Source organism: Macaca thibetana, chromosome 15, assembly GCF_024542745.1.
Source record: "Macaca thibetana thibetana isolate TM-01 chromosome 15, ASM2454274v1, whole genome shotgun sequence".
In the NCBI taxonomy this organism is placed as follows: domain Eukaryota; kingdom Metazoa; phylum Chordata; class Mammalia; order Primates; family Cercopithecidae; genus Macaca; species Macaca thibetana.
This window is the reverse complement of record NC_065592.1, coordinates 14,749,599-14,771,733: the sequence shown is the minus strand read 5'-3', so window position 1 is coordinate 14,771,733 and position 22,135 is coordinate 14,749,599. Positions and strand designations below refer to the sequence as shown.

General features: G+C 39.5%; 2 protein-coding genes across 9 annotated transcripts in view; one reads left to right on the top strand and one right to left on the bottom strand.

Annotated features, from left to right (window-relative positions):
• NEK6 (NIMA related kinase 6) overlaps nucleotides 1-22,135 on the top strand; it is a 984,684-nt gene that overhangs the window by 511,961 nt on the left and 450,588 nt on the right. The window lies entirely within an intron of this gene.
• The window catches only part of DENND1A (DENN domain containing 1A), a 547,088-nt gene that overhangs the window by 507,630 nt on the left and 17,323 nt on the right, over nucleotides 1-22,135 (bottom strand). For 2 of the 8 annotated variants that reach the window (XM_050760573.1, XM_050760575.1), the window contains exon 1: nucleotides 390-16,005. The exons of the other annotated variants lie outside the window; for them this stretch is intronic. In XM_050760573.1, coding sequence (XP_050616530.1) covers nucleotides 390-502 — 113 coding nt within the window. In that variant the 5' untranslated portion in view covers nucleotides 503-16,005. Of the gene's footprint in view, nucleotides 1-389; nucleotides 16,006-22,135 lie in introns of those variants that run through there. 8 annotated transcript variants of the gene reach the window in all.

Genomic DNA, 22,135 nt, shown 5'->3' with positions numbered 1-22,135 from the left:
AGTTAACAGAAAACCAACATGACTTCTACAAAGTTGGATTTGAACTGAAGATATGAGTATGTGCTCAAGGTTTACATATATATAACTTGATAGGAAAATAAAGTGTAAATGTAACCTGACTTTTCACATGCACACATATTTCCCAGCTCTGTCTACTGGGAGGGACTGGGAGCAGCAACACCCCAACAGCAATGAGCACACCTAACTCCCAGGCCTTGGCTTCTAAATACAATTCTCCTCTAAAAGGAACCAGGGCTCCTTGGAGAAAGAGCTGATTCTAGCACTAAGACAGGGAATGTGCTAGATGAACTTGGAACATTTTTTGTGCCAGGAAGCAAAGAAGTGCTGAAAGAATGATGGGGATATGTTAAAAGGACATGGGAGCAAGCCTGAAAGGGCTTCCACTGGCAAAATCTGGGGCAGTCTGAGCATCCAAATCAGTAAGGATATTATCAGATTCAGACCCATCAAATAAAACAGGAAGCCATGAGTTCACAGGCATCTAAATAAGGGAATAAATTGAAAAGTTTAATGAGAAATGGTATATTTACACAGTTTCAAAGTACCTCCCCACAAAATACTGAATACAAGGGAGGAGAGAGTAACTTTCAACGTAGAAGTTTGGCAAAAACCCAGTCAAGTCAAAGTGATCACCATCAGTAATGGAAGAAACTGCTGGACCGCAAAGAGCAGGGCACAGCATCACTGCTGTGATATTCCTGTCGGAGATGCTACACTTGAGGAAACATCAGACAAAACCAAGTGGAAGGACCTTCTAGAAAATATCTGGCCTTAATCTTCAAAAGTGTCAAGGTCATGAAAATCAAGGAAAGGCTGAAAATCTCTTCCAGACTATAGGAAACTAAAGAGAAATGACAACTAAATGCAATGTGTGATTCTTTTGCTGTAAAGGATGTTATTGGGACCACTAGTGAAACCTTAATGCAGTCTTAGGATTAGACGTAGTAGCAAATTGCTGATTTTGATGTTTGCATTGCGTTAGAGGAGAGAATAACCTTGTTTGTAGGAGAAGCACACTGAAATAGTCAAGGGTGATGAGGCATCAGGTCAATACCATGCTTTAAACTGTGTGTGTGTACACGTGTGTGTGTGTGTGTGTGTGTACACACGTGTATGTGTGTGTGTGTGTTTTAAGTTCTTTATACTGTACTGCCAACTTTTCTATAAGATTTTAGTTCCTGGAAAAATATTTTTTTAAATCATTCATTAAATACCAATTTCTCTGACCTTCCTTTTACCAAGACTTTCTCACAGGAATGACATGTGGTTCTACGGAAAGAACCCCAAACTAAACATCAGCTGCCTTGGGTTCAAATCCCAGGTAGATCCCTTACTTGTTATGGGATTAGGACAAGCCATTTAACCTTTCGGCTTCCTCCTCTGTCAAGATATATACCTGCCCTGCGCATCTCAAAAGCTGTTTGAGGGATCAAATGAGAGAAAAACGAGAAAGTGCTTTGTAAACTGAAAAGTGTTAAACTAATGTAAAGGGTATTATCACATATCATATAAAAATAAAATGGCTTCACCTTACCAATAATAGGCTTTATAAGTAATCCACGTATTACTGTGTATTTCAAAGACTCAAAACCATTAAGCTTTCAAATACCGTCACTAAAAGCAATCCAGAAAATAGGGAACTATCCAAATAGAAACATTAGTCTAGGCAATAAAGGGATTTTAAGAACAAGGAATTGATTGTGCAGTCAGAAAGAAATTCACGTTTTACCAAAACTGAAGACGAAAAAGTCTCTCCTCTACAGAGGAAAAAAAAAAGCTGAATAAATGCAATGTATAAAAACCAAGAGAGGCCGGGCGTGGTGGCTCATACATGTAATTCCAGCTCTTTGGGAGGCCAAGGCAGGCGGATCACCTGAGGTCAGGAGTTCAAGACCACCCTGGCCAACATGGTGAAACCCCTGTCTCTAATGAAAATACAAAAATTAGCCAGGCATGGTGGCACATGGCTGTAATCCCAGCTACTTGGGAGGCTGAGGCAGGAGAATCGCTTGAACCTGGAAGGAAGAGGTTGCTGTGAGCCAAGACTGCACCATTGCACTCCAGCCTGGGCAACAAGAGTGAAACTCCATTTCGGGGGAAAAAAAAAAATCAAAAGAGTCCATGGATGTACAACTTATGCCCCTCAGTCAGTAATAAAGTGAACATCTGTAAAATACTTTATGGTTACCTTAGAACTCACATATGTTTCTGAAGCTGATTGTCAAAACCTTGTCAGATAATAAGATGGTAGTATTTTCCTTGTTTTACAGAAAGGGAAACTGAGACCAGGAAGTGGTGGAACTCCAACAGAACCTTGGTTTTAAGATTCCCAAATCCATGCCTTTTCCACCACACCATGTTGCCCGTCCAAAAATTACTCACATCTGTTTAGAGTGGCTGGGGGAATGGTGGGCCACAGACTTGTATGACGAGGTCATGAAAAGCTTCACCACCTCCCCAGAAAAAAAATGTGCTTAAATGGAATTTTTTTAACATAAAAATTTCAAATTTCAAAACTTCATTTCATGAAGCTATTTATGGAGAACTATGCAACAAGAACCCCTTGTTTCATTGATGACTTGCTTTTATGTTCTTTCTTATTTAACCCTCCCGCCAAGCCTGTGAGAGGAAGGTTATTACCATTACCCCATCTAATAAGAGTAGATGTTCTGCAGAAGACCAAGTAAATTCTAAACCTTGCTAACATGTACTAAACACTTAACTATTTGTCAGATACTTTTCTAAGCACTTTTCATGTATTATTTCACTTAACCTTCCCAACAACTCTACGAAAGAACTATTATTACCATCATTCTCATTTTACAGATGAGTAAACTGAAATACAAGTTTAGAAGCTTGTCCAAGTTCACACAGCTTGTAAGAGATAGAGCTGAAATTTGAACCCAGAGAGTGTGGCTCTAGAGTCTATATTCTTGAATTTTTAAAGTCAACTTTATACCTCCAACATATAATTGTAACCTCGTAATTAAATGTATGCTAATATACTACACTAAAATGCACTCATAAGTGTCTAGTTCAAGGAACTTGGGCAACTGCATACACCCATGTAACCCCTATTTCACTAATTTTTTTTTAATGAACTTTATTATAGGCCCAATTGTTTTTCTCCTCCATGCACCCTTCAAAAACCATGGTGTATGGCTCTTGTGTTAGCACCTAAGGGCAACTGAAAAGGCCTTCAGAACAGTGAGTTAAGGTTCTCAACAGTGCTTGAGTAGTCCTTTGAGCCATCCAGAGAGCTCACAACCTGACTTCAGGAAGATCCAGAATTACAGAGTGGTGCCTTCCCCATGTCTCCCAGAAGCACTGAGCTCCTCTCTCCTTCATGGTCCCGAGTTCCCTTTTCTGACAAGAACTTGCCTACCCCTCTGCCACTGCTCCATTCGGACCTTAGTGAGTTGCCATCATAGATCACAGTCACCATGGAACTCATGCTCTTAACAACGTAACGTATGCGATACTGACTCAGAGTCTCAAATCACCTAGGAAGTTTTTTAAATCAGATTCCCAGGTTCTACCACTGGAGACTGATTCACTAGGTGGGAAATAAAGCCTAGGTATCTATTTTCTGAAAAGTGATTTTGATGATCTATTGATCTATGAATCTATTTTCCCAAGTGATTCTGATCAGTTGGATTTTGGAACTACTACAAAAGAACAGTAGTTCTTCTTGATGTGCCAAGATGGCAGACAACCTAGAAATCGTGACACTCTTTAGAAGACCTTGAAATATACCCTTTAATAATAATAAATAAAATAGTTTTAAATCAAATACCATCTTATACAGGCAGTAGCAGGCTATCAAAAATTTAAGTAAGTGTATAACAAATTTACTGGAATCTCACTTCCAGCAGAGATGGAGTAACATGGACCACATTTACCCTTCCATCTGAAACAACCAAAAGTCCCTCGATCCATCCATCCTTCTCTCGAACAATGTTTTTTAAGAGACTAGAGAACATACAACAAAGCACAGTGATCCCTGAGAGAAGTAAACAAGTGAGCTGAGCCCTCTGATGCCCCAGCTCACCACTTTGAGAGTTTCCAGACTGTGGTGCAAGGAGGGGGAACCTAAGCAAAGTCCAGCAAACACCTGGAGCTGAGAGACAGAGCTAAGCATCCAGGGAAACCAAGGCAGTTAAGTTTGCAGCACAGAGTGCTAGAGTGAAGAGAGCTGCACAGAGAAAGAACTCCAGAGGTCTGCAAGAGCCCCCTCAAGTATAAGTACCGATTAGCACAAGTATGTGAGGAAATAACTTAAGCCTGCACAAATAACCGTGCAAAAAAGATTACAGGTAGCAGCGGCTGGTACTCACACAGGGTTAGAAATAATGCCTATGCCCCCAGCCAAAGTGGAAAACTCATAGTTCATGGTGCATTGGATAGAGTACACAGTAGACTATTACCTTAGAAATGGGTACTAAAATTCTAGGTTGCCTAGTCTAGCCCTAGACTGAGCACAACTCCAATCCCACTTAACGAACCTTAAAAAGCAAGACTTGGAAGGAACACATTATTTCAAAGTAACATAGACAAAACATATGAAACAATGGTTTTCAAGACATTAGGCAACAAAGTGCACCAATGCCTTGAAAGATGGAAAAGAATGAAGTAAGACTATGACTGCCTCAGATTACTCCCCTGAGGAAACCCAAGAATATTTATAAGAATACAAAAACAGAGGGAGAGCATCAGGGTAAATAGCTAATGCATGTGGGGCTTAATACCTAGGTGATGGATTGACAGGTACAGCAAACCACCATGGCACACAATTACCCATGTGACAAACCTGCACATCCTGCACATGTATCCCAGAAGGGAAAATAAAATAATATCCCAGCACTTTGGGAGGCCGAGGCAGATGGATCACTTGAGGTCAGGAGTTCAAGACCAGCCTGGCCAACATGGTGAAACCCTGTCTCTACTAAAAATACAAAAATTAGCCGAGAGTATTGGTGGACACCTGTAATCCCAGCTACTCGAGAGGCTGAGGCAGGAGAATTGCTTGAACCTGAGAGGCAGGGGTTGCGGTGAGCCAAGATCAGGTCACTGCACTCCAGCCTAGGTGACAGAGTGAGATGCCATCTCAAAAATAAGAAAAAGAAGAAGAATAAAGAATAAGAATAAAGAATGGTCTTGGCATGGTGGCTCATGGCCCATGGGCATGGGCATAGTGGCCTGTAATACCAGCACTTTGGAATGCTGAGGCAGGCAGATCACTTGAGGTCAGGTATACACTACAGACCAATATCTCTCACAAATATAGACACAAAAGTCCTTAACAAATTATTAGCAGACAGAATTCAACCATGTTTATAATGACCCAGAGAGGTTTATACCAGGGATGTAAGATTGGTTCAGTATTTGAAAACCCATCAATATAATCCACCATATTAAGAGGATAAAGAAAAATCACAAATTACATCAATTGATGAAGAAAAAAGCATTTGACAAAATTCATGACAGAAACTTAGAAAACTAGAAATCAAGGGGATCTTCCTCAATCTGATAATGGACATCTACAAAAAACCTACAGTTAACATCATACTTAATGGTGAAAGACTGAATACTTTCCCTCTGGGATTGGGAACAAGGCAAGGGAACTCATCATTCTAATCACACTGGAGAGCCTAGCCAGGGCAACAAGGTAAGAAAAAGAAATAAAAGGAATATGGACTGAAAAAGAAGAAACGAGATTGTCTCTATTCACAGACAACTTGATTGCCTGTGTAGAAAAGTCCTTAGAATTAAAACTGAGGTTATTTCATTCTCTTTCATCTGTCTACAATTCTTCCATTTCCATAGAACATCTTTGCAGGAATTTCTCCTTGGACTCCTTCCCTAATGGTGTCCTAAGCCTAAACCATAGATTTGGATTGCTAAGGACATACGAGACCTAAAAAGCACAGTCATAATGGGAAAAATTGATAGGTTATGTCAAAATTAGGAATATCTGTTCAAAGGAAAACTTTGCCTAAAATTGAAATATTCTGTTCAATTATTTTTTATGTGACTTGGGAAAAATCATCCAGTAGTATTTAATTTTAACATGAACTCACAGAACACCAATGCTTTTTAGGAACATAGCATAAGAATTGCTACAAAGCCTCCATGGCTAAGGTGCAAAATAAAAGAACCTCTCTGCCGAAAAGAAAAAAGAAAGAAGACCAGGAGTGTACATCTGGCAAACTGAGTCAATCAGAATCCAGAACCGAGTCACAGAGCTGGAGTCAGTCATTTGTCTGGTTCTGGAGCTCAGGTCTATAAATCCTGTCATCAAAATCACCTAAGGAACTGTTATGAAATACAAAAATAGGTCCCAAGATTCTGATTCAGAGTGTCTGGGGTGGGGACAGAAAAAAAAATTAAGTTCCCCAAGTGATTCTGGTGCATAACTATCCAGGTTTGGAAACCACTTAGTTAAATAACATTGCTTAAAACTAAAAAGGGATCAGTGTTGTGCCATGTACAACAGGAAGAGCTCATTGAGAGAAGGGAGGGAGACAGGAAAAAGCCAGCACGAGAGTTTGTGTGGTTGATCCCTGAGAGCCTAGCATAGCCTAGAGGCTGTGGGGGTGCTTAAGAGACTGACTGTGCAACCTCAGTTCCCGGGTGTCCAGATCCAGGCTCTAGGTGATCTGCCATGATGCCCATTCAAGTGTCTGCTCTCTCCTTAATACAAAGGTTGCTAACCAACAGGAAAGCATGACCTTAATTTTCCTTAAGATTTTCAGCTATGGTAGGTCTGCTTACTCACCCAGGTAAACAATAAATGCTTATTTCTAATTCAGAACATCTTTACTTTCCACATACTTTACCCCTGCTCTAGGTTTACCAATAGACGATATTAACAACAACTACTAAAACCTATCACTACAAGGAAAGGCATCTCAGAATACCTAATCCATCCAAGTCCAGGCCCTCAGGTGCTCTAAAAGAGCTTCAAGCCCAACTGGAGGAACAAAAAACAATCCACAAATGCACCCAGTAACCCTTCAGAACACAGTCAACATTAAAGCCAAGAATATATACTGTCAAATAGCAAGAGGTATAGTTGAAGAAGCATGAGATCTGGAATGGTGAAAACTGCTTGCCCTGGTTCTGGCACTAAATTGGCTGTGCACCTTTGAGCAAGAAAGGAGAGACAACAGTGGGCTGGGAGGTCTGAAACATGGGCACATGTTGACTGTCTGCAGCATAGCTTTAAAGATTTCCCTCTCTAGATCTAATTAAACTAAAGAGCTTCTGCACAGCAAAAGAAACTACCATCACAGTGAACAGGCAACCTACAGAATGGGAGAAAATTTTTGCAATCTACCCATCTGACAAAGGGCTAATATCCAGAATCTACAAAGAACTTAAACAAAAGTACAAGAAAAAATCAAACAACCCCATCAAAAAGTGGGCAAAGGATATGAACAGACACTTCTCAAAAGAAGACATTTATGCAGCCAACAGACACATGAAAAAATGCTCATCATCACTGGCCATCAGAGAAATGCAAATCAAAACCACAATGAGATACCATCTCACACCAGTTAGGATGGCAATCATTAAAAAGTCAGGAAACAACAGGTGCTGGAGAGGATGTGGAGAAATAGGAACACTTTTACACTGTTGGTGGGACTGTAAACTAGTTCACCCATTGTGGAAGACAGTGTGGCGATTCCTCAAGGATCTAGAACTAGAAATACCATTTGATTCAGCCATCCCATTACAGGGCATGTATCCAAAGGATTATAAATCATGCTGCTATAACGACACATGCACACATAGGTTTATTGTGGCATTATTCACAATAGCAAAGACTTGGAACCAACCCAGAGGTCCATCAATGATAGACTGGATTAAGAAAATGTGGCACATATATACCATAGAATACTATGCAGCCATAAAAAAGGATGAGTTCATGTCCTTTGTGGGAACATGGATGAAGCTGGAAACCATCATTCTGAGCAAACTATCGCAAGGACAGAAAACCAAACACCGCATGTTCTCACTCGTAGGTGGGAACTGAACAATGAGAACACTTGGACACAGGGTGGGGAATATCACACACTGGGGCCTGTCAGGGGGTGTGGGGGGGAGGGATAGCATTAGGAAATATACCTAATGTAAATGACGAGTTAATGGGTGTAGCACACCAACATGGCACATGTATACATATGTAACATATAACAAACCTGCACGTTGTGCACATGTACACCCTAGAACTTAAATTAAGAAAAAAAAGGTGGGTTTCAGTTTTTTAAAAAAATGGTGGTGCCTTTGCACTCATTGCCAAGTTTTTGTTACAGATTAATTTTTCCATAAATTGAACCAATCAGTAATTTTAAGGTTTTGTTTTTTCTAAATGTAAGAGTTCAGATTACATTCTATTAAAATTTTGCCCTCAAATAAAAAAAAAAAAAAAAAAAAGATTTCCCTCTCTAGGACCCAATTTGTTCATCTCTAAACAGATCAATATGAAAGGTCTCCCCAGTTCCAACATCCTGTGGCTCTTCCAACATCCTGTGGCTCTATCCTTCTAAATCTCTCTCCCCACTTGTAAAATAGTAAGTCAGATTATAAGGATTAATATGAAGGTTCACAATTCCTGCATCAAAACATTAACTTAGATCAATACCAACGCCACTGTCCACATTACAACTGGTAAGTTACTTGTCCTGAATGTCAGTTCAACAAGTAACTTAAGTGGACGCCTGTAGTTCCAGCTACTTGGGTGGCTGAGATGGCAGGATCACTTGAACCAAGGAGTTTGGGGCCGTACTGCCCTATGATGATGATGACCCATGAACAGCCACTGCACTTCAGCATGAACACCATAGTAAGATTCCATCTTCAAAGGAAAAAAAAAAAAGACAAGTAACTTAAATGAAGACATTCAGTCACTTGCTCTAGGGCAGTAGTTTTTAGTGTTGGGCCGATATGTCTCAGAGGTCTTGCGAGAACAGAAGGGAAATGAAAGTAGCCTACCCCATAGACCTACTTTTAGTGTTTTATATGTCCACATTTCAAATAAGAGTCCCTCTAACAACAGTTTCCAAAGCTTTAAAAACAAATGTGATTCATAGAACACTATATGTACAGGATTATATGTTTAAAAAAAAAATGATTCAAAGAGCATTATACAAACAAAACAAGATAAACATTTAAGATAGGTATGATTATCATCCAGTTTATCAATGAAGAAACTAAGGAACAGATCAGTTAAAGCCAAACATTTAGGAAGTGAGACAGCTGGGACTAGAACCCAGGCAGTTTGGCTCCAGAGTCCATGTTCCTAACTATTATGCTATAGCTCAGCACTCTGCTGCATAGCTTAAAAAACAAAGACAAAAACACAATGTAAACCCCCACGGCTCCCAGATGCATTCAAGAGTAAAAAGATAGTCATTATGACATGTGACACAAGACTATTTGCAACTTAGCCTCAGTGAGACCAGACCCATCTGCTTCATCTGCCCACTACCCCCTACCAACCCACATGCCCCCACATTTTAGTCATGTTAAACTTATCATCAGGCCTCAATCACTTACATGCCTTGTATATACATGTGTCACTTACTGCACTATTTCAGAGGGGCCGGCACTGTGCTGAGCTTAATTTTATATATAGCACCTCACTTTATCCACATGACATATTGTGAGGTAGGGAGGATCTACAGCACTTTACAAAAGTAAGAATCTTCTAGAAATTGAATTGCTTGCCCAAAGACAAATACCTAGTAAGGGGCAGTGTATGAACTCAAGCCCAGGTCTGTTCTTACATCAAAGGGCATGCTCTTGATCATAATTCCCCACCTAAAATGTGTTCCATCTCCTAACAATGTCCTGTCTATTCAAGACGCATCTATAACAGTGCTTGGGAAGTAGCAGGCATTTAAGAGATATTTGCTGAATGAATGGAAAGTGAATGAACAAATGCCTCCTCCTCTCTGGAGGCTTCTCTCACCCCCTTAAAAAGCTCAGTGCTCTCTCCACACTGTCACAAAACTGGTTTCAAAGTCCTATTATGAGGCTTCCCAGGTGGTATTCTATGCTTTCTACTTATATGTACATATTACCTACTACACTGGGAAGTTTGTCTCACTTCACCTCTGTATTCCCAGACCCCTAACAAAAGGCCTGGTTTTTAAACAAGCGCTTGGTGAATTTGTTAACTGAATGAAATTCCCCGAGGAGAAGAGAGATGAGTAAGTGACTCATGATTCACATTAAAACTTCTTTTTCCTCCAGAAGTAAACAACGTTCAGAACTGTGATATACTCAAATGTGTGCTCTATAAATATTGCTAGGTTTCAACTATCATCCGAGGTATCTAAATTTAACTCATTCAACACATATTTATGAGTAATCTAAATACACACAGATAATGGCTCCTAAGGAGCTTACAAGCAAGTCAAGAAGACAAAACATAAAATGTAAACAGTCAAATATGGGCTGTTTGAAATCAACAGAGATAAATGACTGGCTGCCACAAACTGATAAAACAAAATGCTGTGGGTTTGCAAATTGAAGACATCATTCTGAGCTGAGGTTGTGGTCCTGATTGTCGGCGGATAGGATGCAATGAGGCTTTTTATAATCAGTAGCAAAATGAGAAAAACGGACAATACAGTGTGCTTTCCATATAAAGGTATTTAATTCAACTATAAAAACTGTCCTTAATTAGTCATCTTGTTCCTCTTGCCTTTCAGATATGAAAATGCAATTTCTTTTCAAAAATAATGGTGACAGGAGATGATCATTTTTATGTAACTCCACAAAATTTGTTTTTAAGTCTGTACTTTAAAACGTTCCAAACATTTGGGAATCAGTGAGCTACAGCATTCAAGACAAGTATCATGAAGGGGTGAAACGTGATTGTTCACACTGCAGAATGAACTGGGTTTGGCTAGGTGGACAGGAGAGGGGGGATTTTAAACAGGGGACACATGCTGAGCAAAGTACAGAGGTATGAATGCTCACGCAGAGACTGGAGAATGCTAGCAAAATCAGCCTGATTGAAACTCGGAAACATTGCAGCTGGAAGTTCTTTCTTTTTTTTCTTTTTTTTTAGAGACAGGGTCTTGCCATATTGCCTGGGCTGGAGTGCAGTGACTATTCACAGGCATGCTCATAGCACACTGCAGCCTTGAACTGCCAGCCTCAAACAATCCTCCCACTTCAGCCTCCCAAGTTGCTGGGACCATAGCTGCATGCCACTTGCAAATTCCTATGTGGCAATATGCCATGCTAACTAAGTACCTTTCAGATCCTCCACTGAAAGCTATAAATAATGGGTTTTTCCATCTTCTCAAATAAATACATTGACGAGCTTGCAAGAAAATAACCAAGATTCGTTCACGTGTGGTGGCTCACACCTGCCTGTAATCCCAGCACTTTGGGAGGCCAAGGCGGGTGGATCACTTGAGGTCAGGAGTTCAAGACCAGCCTGGCCAACACAGTGAAACCCATCTGTACTAAAAATACAAAAAATTAGCCGGGCATGGTAGCGTGTGCCTGTAGTCCCAGTTACTTGGGAGGCTGAGGCAGGAGAACTGCTTGAACCCAGGAGGTGGAGCTTGCAGCGAGCCGAGATTGCGCCACTGCACACCAGCCTGGGTGGCAGAGTGAGACTCTGACTCAACAAAAAAAGAAAAAAAAGAAAAGAACAAAGTTTCTAACAAGGAACTAAGTGAAGATAGGAACCTAACAGGGTTACCAAAACACAAAAACTCACTTTCTCCTTGAAGACATTTATATTTATATAGTCCAATGCAAGCTCCATTCTCCCAATCTAAGGAGCTCAAGGAATTCAAGACAAAATGAACATTCAGCCTAAGGAGAAAAGTGAAACAGACATCCCTCTCCCACCATTTAAAGTGGGATGACCAAAGTGATGAAGAAAGAAACCCATCCACACACATACCCATCTCAGGAACTGTCATAAAAACCACTAGCCTCAAAACTCAGCACTGAGAAAGAAAGGGAAATTTTTCCACCAGTTCAAACACAAGCAGTGCTTCACAAGGGATTGCTACTGAGTGGTCAAAAAAATCTCAACAGGCTGGGCATGGTGGCTTACATCTGTAATTCCAGCACTTGGGTAGGCGGAGCCCAGGAGTATGAGACCAGCCTGGTTAACAGAGCAAGACCCCAGATCCATCAGAAGAAAAAAAAAAAAAAAAAGTAAAAAAATCAGCAGTGCATGGTGGTACACACCTGTAGTCTTGGCTACTCGGGAGGCTGAGGTAGGAGTTCAAGGCTGCAGTGAGCCAGAATAGTGCCACTGCACTCCACCCTGGGCAACAGAGTGAGACTCTCTGAAAACAAACAAACAAAAAAAAAAAAACCCTCAATCCCAGAATTTAAATTGAAGTGGTCCCAAACTAAGAGTGGCTTTAAGACACTAACAAAAAAATATGTAAATCTTCTCTGGAAAAATCCACTTCAAACTCAGCTTCAAAATTTTTCTCACAGAAAGCTCCAAGAAATATGAGCTCACTGGCAAAAATCAGAAAACCCTGGGGAAACAAAGCCCATAAATAAGAACCTCAGAAATAAAAGATGGGAGAGTCAGACCTTCAAAGACTTCGGGTATTAGAATTACGGGAGACAGAACATGGAATATTTAATAAGCTTAAATAAATTTTAAAAAGATTAAAAATGAGTAAAGAGTAAGAAACTATGACATGACCAAGCAAAATTGAAAAAGAACAAAATATTTCTCAAAATAAGAATGAATAACTCAACGGATGACTTAAAAGCAGGAAAGATACAACCAGGGAGAGAATTCATGAACTTAAAGAAATGATGCAAAATAGAGTTCAGAAAGAAAAATAGAAAATAGAAAACAAAAGCTACACAAGATAGACGCAGAAAGTAAAACATTAAATCAATAATGTGGAAGAGAAGAGGATGCGACATGGCCAACAGCTGTTTTTAATACTCTAGTTATCTCTTAAGATTTCTACCTTAACTTCATTCTTGGTCTGAAAATACCAGAGAACTTTCCAGAACTAACAACAGATACACATTCACACATTTAAAAGGTCCAATGAATGTACAGCAAAATACATAAAAAGAAATCTAGAAGTGCTGGCTCCCAGTAACATGCACACTCCACCCTCTCTCTCCACAACGATAAAATACCTCGATAAAACCAGGGCAGAATTCATGGAGCAGCTATTTGAGGAATCTACAAAGTAGAGTAGTAGATGAATTGGGGTAAGAAGATTCTAATTAAAAGTACCACCAAACCAGTGGTGTGTTTGAGTTTGTTCCTCCAATATCACTCAGCATAGACTCAAGGCAGCCCAAATACTGGACATGAACATCAGCATGAATAACTTCCAAGAGAAGCTGTCTAGTTCAGGCTCAAGGAGTGGAAAAGAGGCAGCAGCCTACAGGTACCTAAAGCATTGAGTGAGGGAAGGAACCTTTCCCTCCAGAGTCAGAGGAAGTGTGGCCTTAAGAGGATAGGGCCATCCCCTATTACTTTCTTTTCTACTCTGTCCTCTCACTGAAAAGCCCAGACTACATATACAATCATGGAAAGTAAACAGCAGAGCAGGGTTAAATAAAGGGAGCCCCAGGGAACTGAGGAGACAGCAAGAGAGGGGAGTTCAAGAAAATTATCTCAGAAAGCTGGGTTTGAACTCCAGGCCTCACCTCGGAGCCCACCAGCAATGCATAAGGGTCTGGCCCAGTGCAGTGGCTCATACCTGTAAACTCAACACTTTGGGATGCCAACAGAGAGGATCACTTGAGTCCGGGAGTTCAAGACCAGCCTGGGGAGCATAGCATGACCCAGTCTCCACCAAAAACTTAAAAATTAGCCAGGTGTGGCATTGTGCACAGCTACTTAAGAGGATTGCTTGAGCCCAGGAGTTCAAGGCTGCAGTGAGCCACAGTTGTGCCACTCCACTCTGGGCAACAGAGCAGGACCCTGTCTCAAGGGGGGGAAAAAAAAAGTCCACAGGTCCTCTTCTACATACATACATCCTCATCAACATCTGAAATTGTCTTTTTTTTTTTTTTAATTTAAAGGTGGGGTCTCAAAGTCCTGTATCCTTGAGCAATTCTCCCACCTAAGTGTAAGCCCTGTGCCCAGCCCAGACTTTGTAATTTCAGCCATTCTATTGGGGGTGTAAGAGCTTTCTCACTGTAGTTGTAATTTGCATTTTCCTAATGGCTAAAATGATGCTGAGCATTTTTTCTTGCACTTATTTTCCATTTGTATATCTTCTTTGATACTCTATTCAAATCTTTTGTCCATTTTTCTTGGATTGTCTTATTGAGTTATGAGGGTCTCATATGTATATATGACATGTTTTATTTTTTATTTTATTTTTTGAGACAGGGTCTCACTCTGTAGCCCAGGCTGGAGTGCAATGGCATGATCACAGCCTACTGCAGCCTCAACCTCCTGGCTCAAGCAATCCTTCCCCTTCAGCCTCCCAAGTAGCCGGGACTATAGCCGTGCACCACCACGCCCAGCTATTTTTTTTTTTTTCTTTTGTAAAAACAGTGTCTCCCTATTTGCCCAGGCTGGTCTCAAACTCCTAGGCTTATGCAATCTTCCCACCTCAGCATCCCAAAATGCTGGGATTACAGGCATGAGCCAACATGCCTGGCTAACACATGTTTTACATAAAGGTGGAAATGGAAATAGAAAGAACCGGTCAAATGCATGTGTTCTTTAGAAGTCTGTGGTTTGTCTTTTCATTTTCTTAATGACAAGTTTTGAAGCACAAAAGACTTTAATTTTGATAAAGTTCAGTTTATTCTTTTACAGTGTGCTCTTTGTGTCCTACTTAAGAAGGTAAGCTTGACAGCACCTTATCAATAGATCAGAGGGATAAAATGACATGGAAGGTATCAAAGATAATTCCTAGATTTCTGCTTTAGATGAATGAATAAATGGAACACCTTACTGAGACTGCATCTCCTCACAGGACATCCATAACCCACCATTAAACCAAATCACCCTTTCTGGATTTCCACTTCCACTGACTTCCCAACAGCATTCTACAATGCTTAACTCTATCTCTTCTATTCCCCGAGGCTCAAACCTTGAAACTCACTTCATTATATTCAGCCTGAAAATAATTCATATTCATCCATGCCAATAATTTCCAAATCTCTACACTTCTTCCTGGTGATAAGGCAGCCAATAATTATTGAGAACCATGCTAGGTGACAGGCACTGTGCCTCTCTTCTGTCTACTGCATCTTTCTCCTCAGCCTATCACTAGTTTACACTCAACCAAATTCATCCTCCTCAACCTCAATCCCAGTTCTCCCTCCTGACTCACCAGTGTCTGTGAAGGGTATTATGCGTCCCAAATTGGAAACCCTGATATCATCACCTTTCATTTCAGCTTCTCCTTTCTCCCCCATATTCAATTCATTTAATGGTTCTCCAACTATCCTACCTTAAACGCTGGAGTTTTGGAAGCTAGACAAAGGTGCCAAAAATGGCCTTTTCCCAATTTGCATGAAAAAATAAAGTAATATAATTTTAAGTTTTCTTACCACAAATTTTTCTTAAACCCTTCTCACCTGCTACTCCCTGTCTATTCTGGAATGTAATATAAAATAGTATCTGATTTAGGAAAAAAAATGTAGTTTAAAGTTTAATATATAAATATTTCATAGTATTCCACAGAATACCATGACTTTTAGGTACTTCATCACCTGAACATGCTTGAGCACCACTGAACTAATAATTTGCAACTTATATTCCTGCTAAATTGTTCTTTCCTGTGCAATGTGAAACTTTTCCTATAAGGAAGTCAGACCAAGGTAGGAAAGGTCAGACCAATTTGCCTGAGAAAATATTAAAAAGTAGGTCATCGGGACACTATAAATTTCTTTCTCCTCAATTCCAGGCTATAACTACTTATCCTGTGGAAGCAAAGAGAATAACCAGCTTATAGGTGGAATAGGAATAACTTTCAATGATCACTGTAAGAATAACCGACCTTGTATTCTAGTCACAACAAGTGAGACAGCCTGGGCTATATTCACCAGTTAAACCAGCACATTCTGGATTGCCATTCTCTTCTGATTATCAGTATTTATACCATAGATAAGGCACAACATTAACCTAAGAAAAATAACAGAAATATCAATATTTATACTCTTAAAGGGGATTGCTAAAACCACATGATTTGGGGATTATCAGTTATCTGGAACCATCACAAACATAAATCCTGGGAGTTAAACATATAAATAGACTACTGATTCCACTCTTTTAAGAACGAAACCCAGTCAACACCAAACTGCATCATTGAGTTAAACATTTATGTAATTATGCAATATACAGCAACTGAGTGCTGCTATGTGCCACATACAGTGCAAGTCACTCAAGGTTTAACAGTGAGCAAGATGCTCACAGTACCTGACTTCATGAAGCCCACACACTATGAGAAAGACAATCAAAGAACACTGACAGTCAGTGCTGATAACAAAGTGCCTTCAAGTGCGGCAGGAAGGGTAAAGGGGATGCTCGCTGACGGGTTCAGCCAGAGCTCTAATTGAGCCAAAACCTAAAGAATGAGCAGAAGGTAACCAAGGGTATCTACACGTGTGATTAAGGTAAGAGGTGAGGGGTGCTATGAATGAGGCTGCGGTCAGACTAGCATGGAAGACAAAATACACTCAAGAGTCACACCGATCTGTGCTCCAGTCGCAGCTCCACCACACAAACAGCCTAACATCACTGACTTCAGTCACTTCATTTGTAAAGGGCAATGATAACAATACTTACCTCATAGGATTATGGAGAGGATTAAATAACATAATGATATAAACTTATTCGTTCCCCACTTGATAGCTCTGTGATCTTGTGCAACTGGAAACCTCTCTGTGTCTTTCTCATCTGTAAAATGGGAATCTAATAGTACCTTCTCCATAGGGTTGTTAATAAGGATAAACTCAAAGAATAAAGGTGAAGATTTAACAAGACAACAACAAATATAAACCATTTGGAATAAGTTCTAATGTTCAAAAGAGTTCAATAAATTTTGGTTATTTAATTTCTGTTATTTTTATACTAACAGACAGAGTTGAGGTCTCAAAGGGCCTTAAAGCCATGTTAGGTGTATGGATTTTAATCTGGAAGCGTGGAGAGCAGCTGAAGGATTTTCAGCAGTCAACTGACGTGATCAGATTGGTCTTCTGGAAGGCTCACCCTGCATACTGTACAGAGACTGGACTGGAAGAGTCAAAGTGGTAGAAAGAGTCCAGTCGGAAGAATTATAGCCATTAAGGTAGGAGAAGATGGTGCCCTGGACCAGTGGAACATCAGCAGAGAGATGAGTGCACGAAGCAACAAGGCTAGATATTTGCATTTAGGATGTGGGATGTCCCCAACATCTTACAGACTCTTCCCTCTCTCCTGCCCTCTACCCTCCTACTAAAAATTCGTGAAGCTTTCATTCCCACTATCACCACACTCTGCAATTCCCAAACTATAACTTTAGTTTCCACTCTGTCGTGAGCTTCATTCAAGTCTAAATGTCACCTTGCCCTTGGAAAGCTCCTCACACTTAATATAGCCCAAATCAAAGCAATAATTTATTTTCCCAGAAAAATGTCAATTTCCCAATTTTTAATCCTAGTTCTATCACTTCTTTCTCTCAATCACCCAGGCTTCAAACTCTAGAGTCCTCATCATGTGGTTGTGAAGACCTTCTAATCTTCTGATGCTACATCTTGACAATTCTCACTGACACCTGGACTCTTAAAATAAAGACGATGTCTGCCTGTAATCCCAACACTTTGGGAGGCCGAGGCAGGTGGATCATGAGGTCAGGATATCGAGACCATCCTTGCTAACACGGTGAAACCTCGTCTCTACTAAAAATACAAAAAAAATTAGCCGGGCGTGGTGGCGGGTGCCTGTAGTACCAGCTACTCGAGAGGCTGAGGCAGGAGAATGGTGTGAACACGGGAGATGAAGCTTGCAGTGAGCCCAGATTGTGCCACTGCACTCCAGCCTGGGCAACAGGGCAAGACTCCATCTCAAAATAAATAAATAAATATAAATAAAGGCGATGTCATGTAAAGTAAAAGAAAATATCCAGATATCGGCCCTCATGACTTCTCTTCTATAATAACAGGTTCATTTGTCTTCTACCTTCAGTCATTTTGCCCTTCAGTCCTGCTTATACTCATGTTTCACACACATGTACACATACACACACACGTAGAGAGAGAGAGACTAATACATACGCAGAGCTACCAAATCTCTTGAATTAAAATTAGTTACATTGGTTATAATAATTACACACAAAAAGTTCAGTGAAAGCAGAGACAGGAACAATTCTAACAGAATGCACTCTAGAAATTTCAGCTTATTCTGTAAGGCAATAAAGTTCTACCTTTGTATTGCAAATGCCTGCTAGTCACTAGGAATTCAACTGGGAACGATGGATATAAACCAGTTCTTCAGCCACAGATCTGAGAAGGGGATCTGACCATCACTCGCAAGCACAAAGAACAGTGCCCATGGTAACCCATTAATCACCTGTGGCAAAACTGCAAATCTAGATAGAGCTCTCCTTGCTTAAGAGAGCAAACGAAAAATAAAAGATCTGTCAAAAAATATTGCAAATGAGAGAAAAGCATCATCATCATCTCTTGGAAGAAGAATATGTTTCTGAAAAAGATTAAAAAATATGCTTCAGGAAACTGACATCCTTAAATAGAACAGAAAAAAAAAAAAAAAAAACACCATCTCTATAAAACAGGAACAAAAAGCTGCAAGGAAGAGAACAAGACAAGTAACAACAGCTTTTTAAAAAAAAAAAAAAAAAAAAAAAAAGGCCAATGTAACCTTGATATCAAAATCTGACAAGATCATTACGAAAAAGAAAAATGGCAGCCAAAATCTCTTATGAATACAGATGTAAACATAAAACAAACAAAATATCAGTAAATGGACTATAATATCCAAAAAAGAATAGTATAACATGACCAAGTGGGTTTATCCCAGGAATGCAAGGCTGGTTTAACATTTGAAAATAAATGTAATTCACTACATAAAACTGGAAAAAAGAAAAATTATGATCATCTCAAGAGATGCAAAAAAGGCATTTGGTAAAATTCAACATCCATTCATGACAAAAACTCTTAGCAACCTAAAAATGGACAGAAACTTCTCAAACTGATCAAGGGCATCTAAGAAAAACAGCTATCAACATACTGGTTGACATTGATGAGATGGTAAGATATTGAACACTTTCCTCTGAATTCAGGTATAACAGCACTATATCTATACTCATTGAACCTATTCATATCAGAGGTCTTACCCAGTGAAATAAGGCAAGAAATAAAAAGTATAAAGATCAAAAACTAGGAAGTAAAATTGTCATTCACAGAAAACCTGACTGTATACATACAAAATAAAAATAACCTAAAAACATCATTAGAATTAAGTAAATTTAGCAAGGTTGCTGGCTACAACGTCAACATACAAGAGAAATCTACCGTATTTCTATACGCTAGTAACAATTAGAAAATGACATTTAAAAAGCAATGCCATTCACAATAGTATGGAAAAAAAAAATCAAAGACCTACGAATAAATCTAACAAAAGATGTTCAGGACCCTGCACTAAAAATTACAAAATGCCGCTGAAAAAAAATTAAAGATATATAAGGAGAGATATGTCATCTTCATTAACTAGAAGACTCCATATTGTTAATATCAACTCCCTACAAATTAGGGATGCAATGCAATTCCATCAAAATTGTGGAATTTCACAAGCTGATTATAAAATGTATATGGTCATGCAAAGGACCTGGAATAGTCCAAACAATCTGAATAACAAAATTGAAAGAATTCCACTATTAAATAACAAGACTTACTTTAAAGGTACAGTAATTAAGATAGCATGATATTAATGCAATGGAAAGAACCAAGTCCAGAAACACAAACATATACCTGATTTACAAGAAAGATGCCATTGAGTGGGGAAAGAATGGTCTTCTTGATAAATGTTAAGTCAATTGGACAACCACATGGGGGAAGAAAAGGAATTAACCTTGATGTATAACTTACACCATACACAAAAATTCATATGAAATGGATCACATCACAGAACTAAAATTAAAATGTAAAACAAAGCTTCTAGGATAAAACAAACAAAAGTATATTTATGGCCTTTGGTTAGACAAAGATTTCCTAAACAGAATGCATCAGAAAGTAAAGAAAGGAAAGGATCAATAAAATAGACTTCAGATCTCTTGTTAATCAAAAAGCACTATTAAGTGGCCAGGCCCAGTGGCTCAAGCCTGTAATACCAGCACTTTGGGAGGCCGAGACGGGCGGATCACGAGGTCAGGAGATCGAGACCATCCTGGCTAACACGGTGAAACCCCGCACTTTGGGAGGCTGAGGCTGGCAGATCATTTGAGGTCAGGGGTTCAAGACCAGCCTGGACAACATGGTGAAACCCTGTCTCTACTAAAAATACAAGAATTATCCAGGCTTGGTGGCACACACCTGTAATCCCAGCTACTCAGGAGGTTGAGGCATGAGAATCACTTGAACCTGGGAGGCAGAGGTTGCAGCGAGCCTAGATTAAGCCACTGCATTCCAGTCTGGGCAACAAAGTGAGGCTCTGTCTCAAAAACAAAACAAACAAACGAAACAAAACAAAACAAAAACAAGCACTATTTAAGTGTAAAAAGGCAAGCTGCAGACTGCAGAAAGATCTTTGTAATACTTATGCCTGACAAAGTACTCACATTCAGTAATATAAAGAATGCCTACCAATCTGTAAGAAAAGAACAGACAACACAGTGAAAAACAGGAGAAGACCTGAATAGGTATCTCACAAAAGAAGATATCCAAATGGCCAAAAAGCATATGAAAAGGTGCTTAACATGAGTAGTCAGTCATCAGGGAAATACAGATTAAAATCACAATGAGCTACGAAAACATGACATTAATGGCTAATAATATGGCTAAAAGACTAACAATATAAAGTGTTGGATATGAAACAAGTAGAACTGTCATATATAGCTGATGAGGTATGAATTGGCACACAATTTGGAAAACCGTCAGCATCCACTAAAGCTAAAGATATTTATAAATTTTGAGCAAGCAATTCCAATCCTGGGTATAAAGCTAACAGAAAGGAACATTTTTGTTAACTGTAAGACATCTATAAGAATATTTGTAACAACTTTATTCATAATAGCCAAAAATGGGAACCAACTTAAATACCTATTGATAATACAATGGATAAATAGAGGCATATTGGAATAATGGAGTACTATGCAGCAATGAAAAACAATGAACTACAGTTAGGTACAACAACACAGATGAGTTCTACCAACACAATGTAGAGCAGAAGAAGCCAGACCCATGAGTATATACTGCAAGATTCCATTTACATGAAGTTCAAGAATGGGCAAAATTGCTACAGTGATAAAAACCAGAATAGTGATTATTTTTTAATAGGTATTGACTGGAAGGGGAATGCAGAGCCTTATACTATGCTGGAGATATCCTGTATCTTGATCTGGATGGTGATTACATGAGTATATAACCATTAAAAATTAATCAAGTGGTATCCTTAAAAATCTGTGTACTTTTACTGCATATAAATGATACAACAGTAAAAAATTTAAATTTAAACATATGTGTAATGGCAGAAGAAAATCTATATTAAAAATAACAAAAAATTCCGCACATTACATATAAGACAAACGTAAGATGATTCTGAAAGGCAGAGAGAGAAGCAGAACAGCTAATGACCTCAGGACCGAAGGAGTGAGCACAGATGAGTTCCCTGGGTTTTTCCTTGCCTCGTATATTACATTGTTGGAGCCAGAGAAGTCAGCAACCTGGAAATACCAATTGACGCAGACCCAAAAATGCTCGAACAAAAACCAGCTTTCTCTAGCCGAAGGACCAAAAAGGGGTGCTAATAAGTCAGAAAACTTTTAAGAAAACACTCACCAAACACCACAGAAAACCCTGTCATCCCACCCTCATCCAAACCCACAAAGGACAAGGAGAAAGCCTAGGTTTCTGGGCTGTGATGAGGAACCCCATCCAGCCTACCCCTGCCAGAGTAGTGCTACAGAAA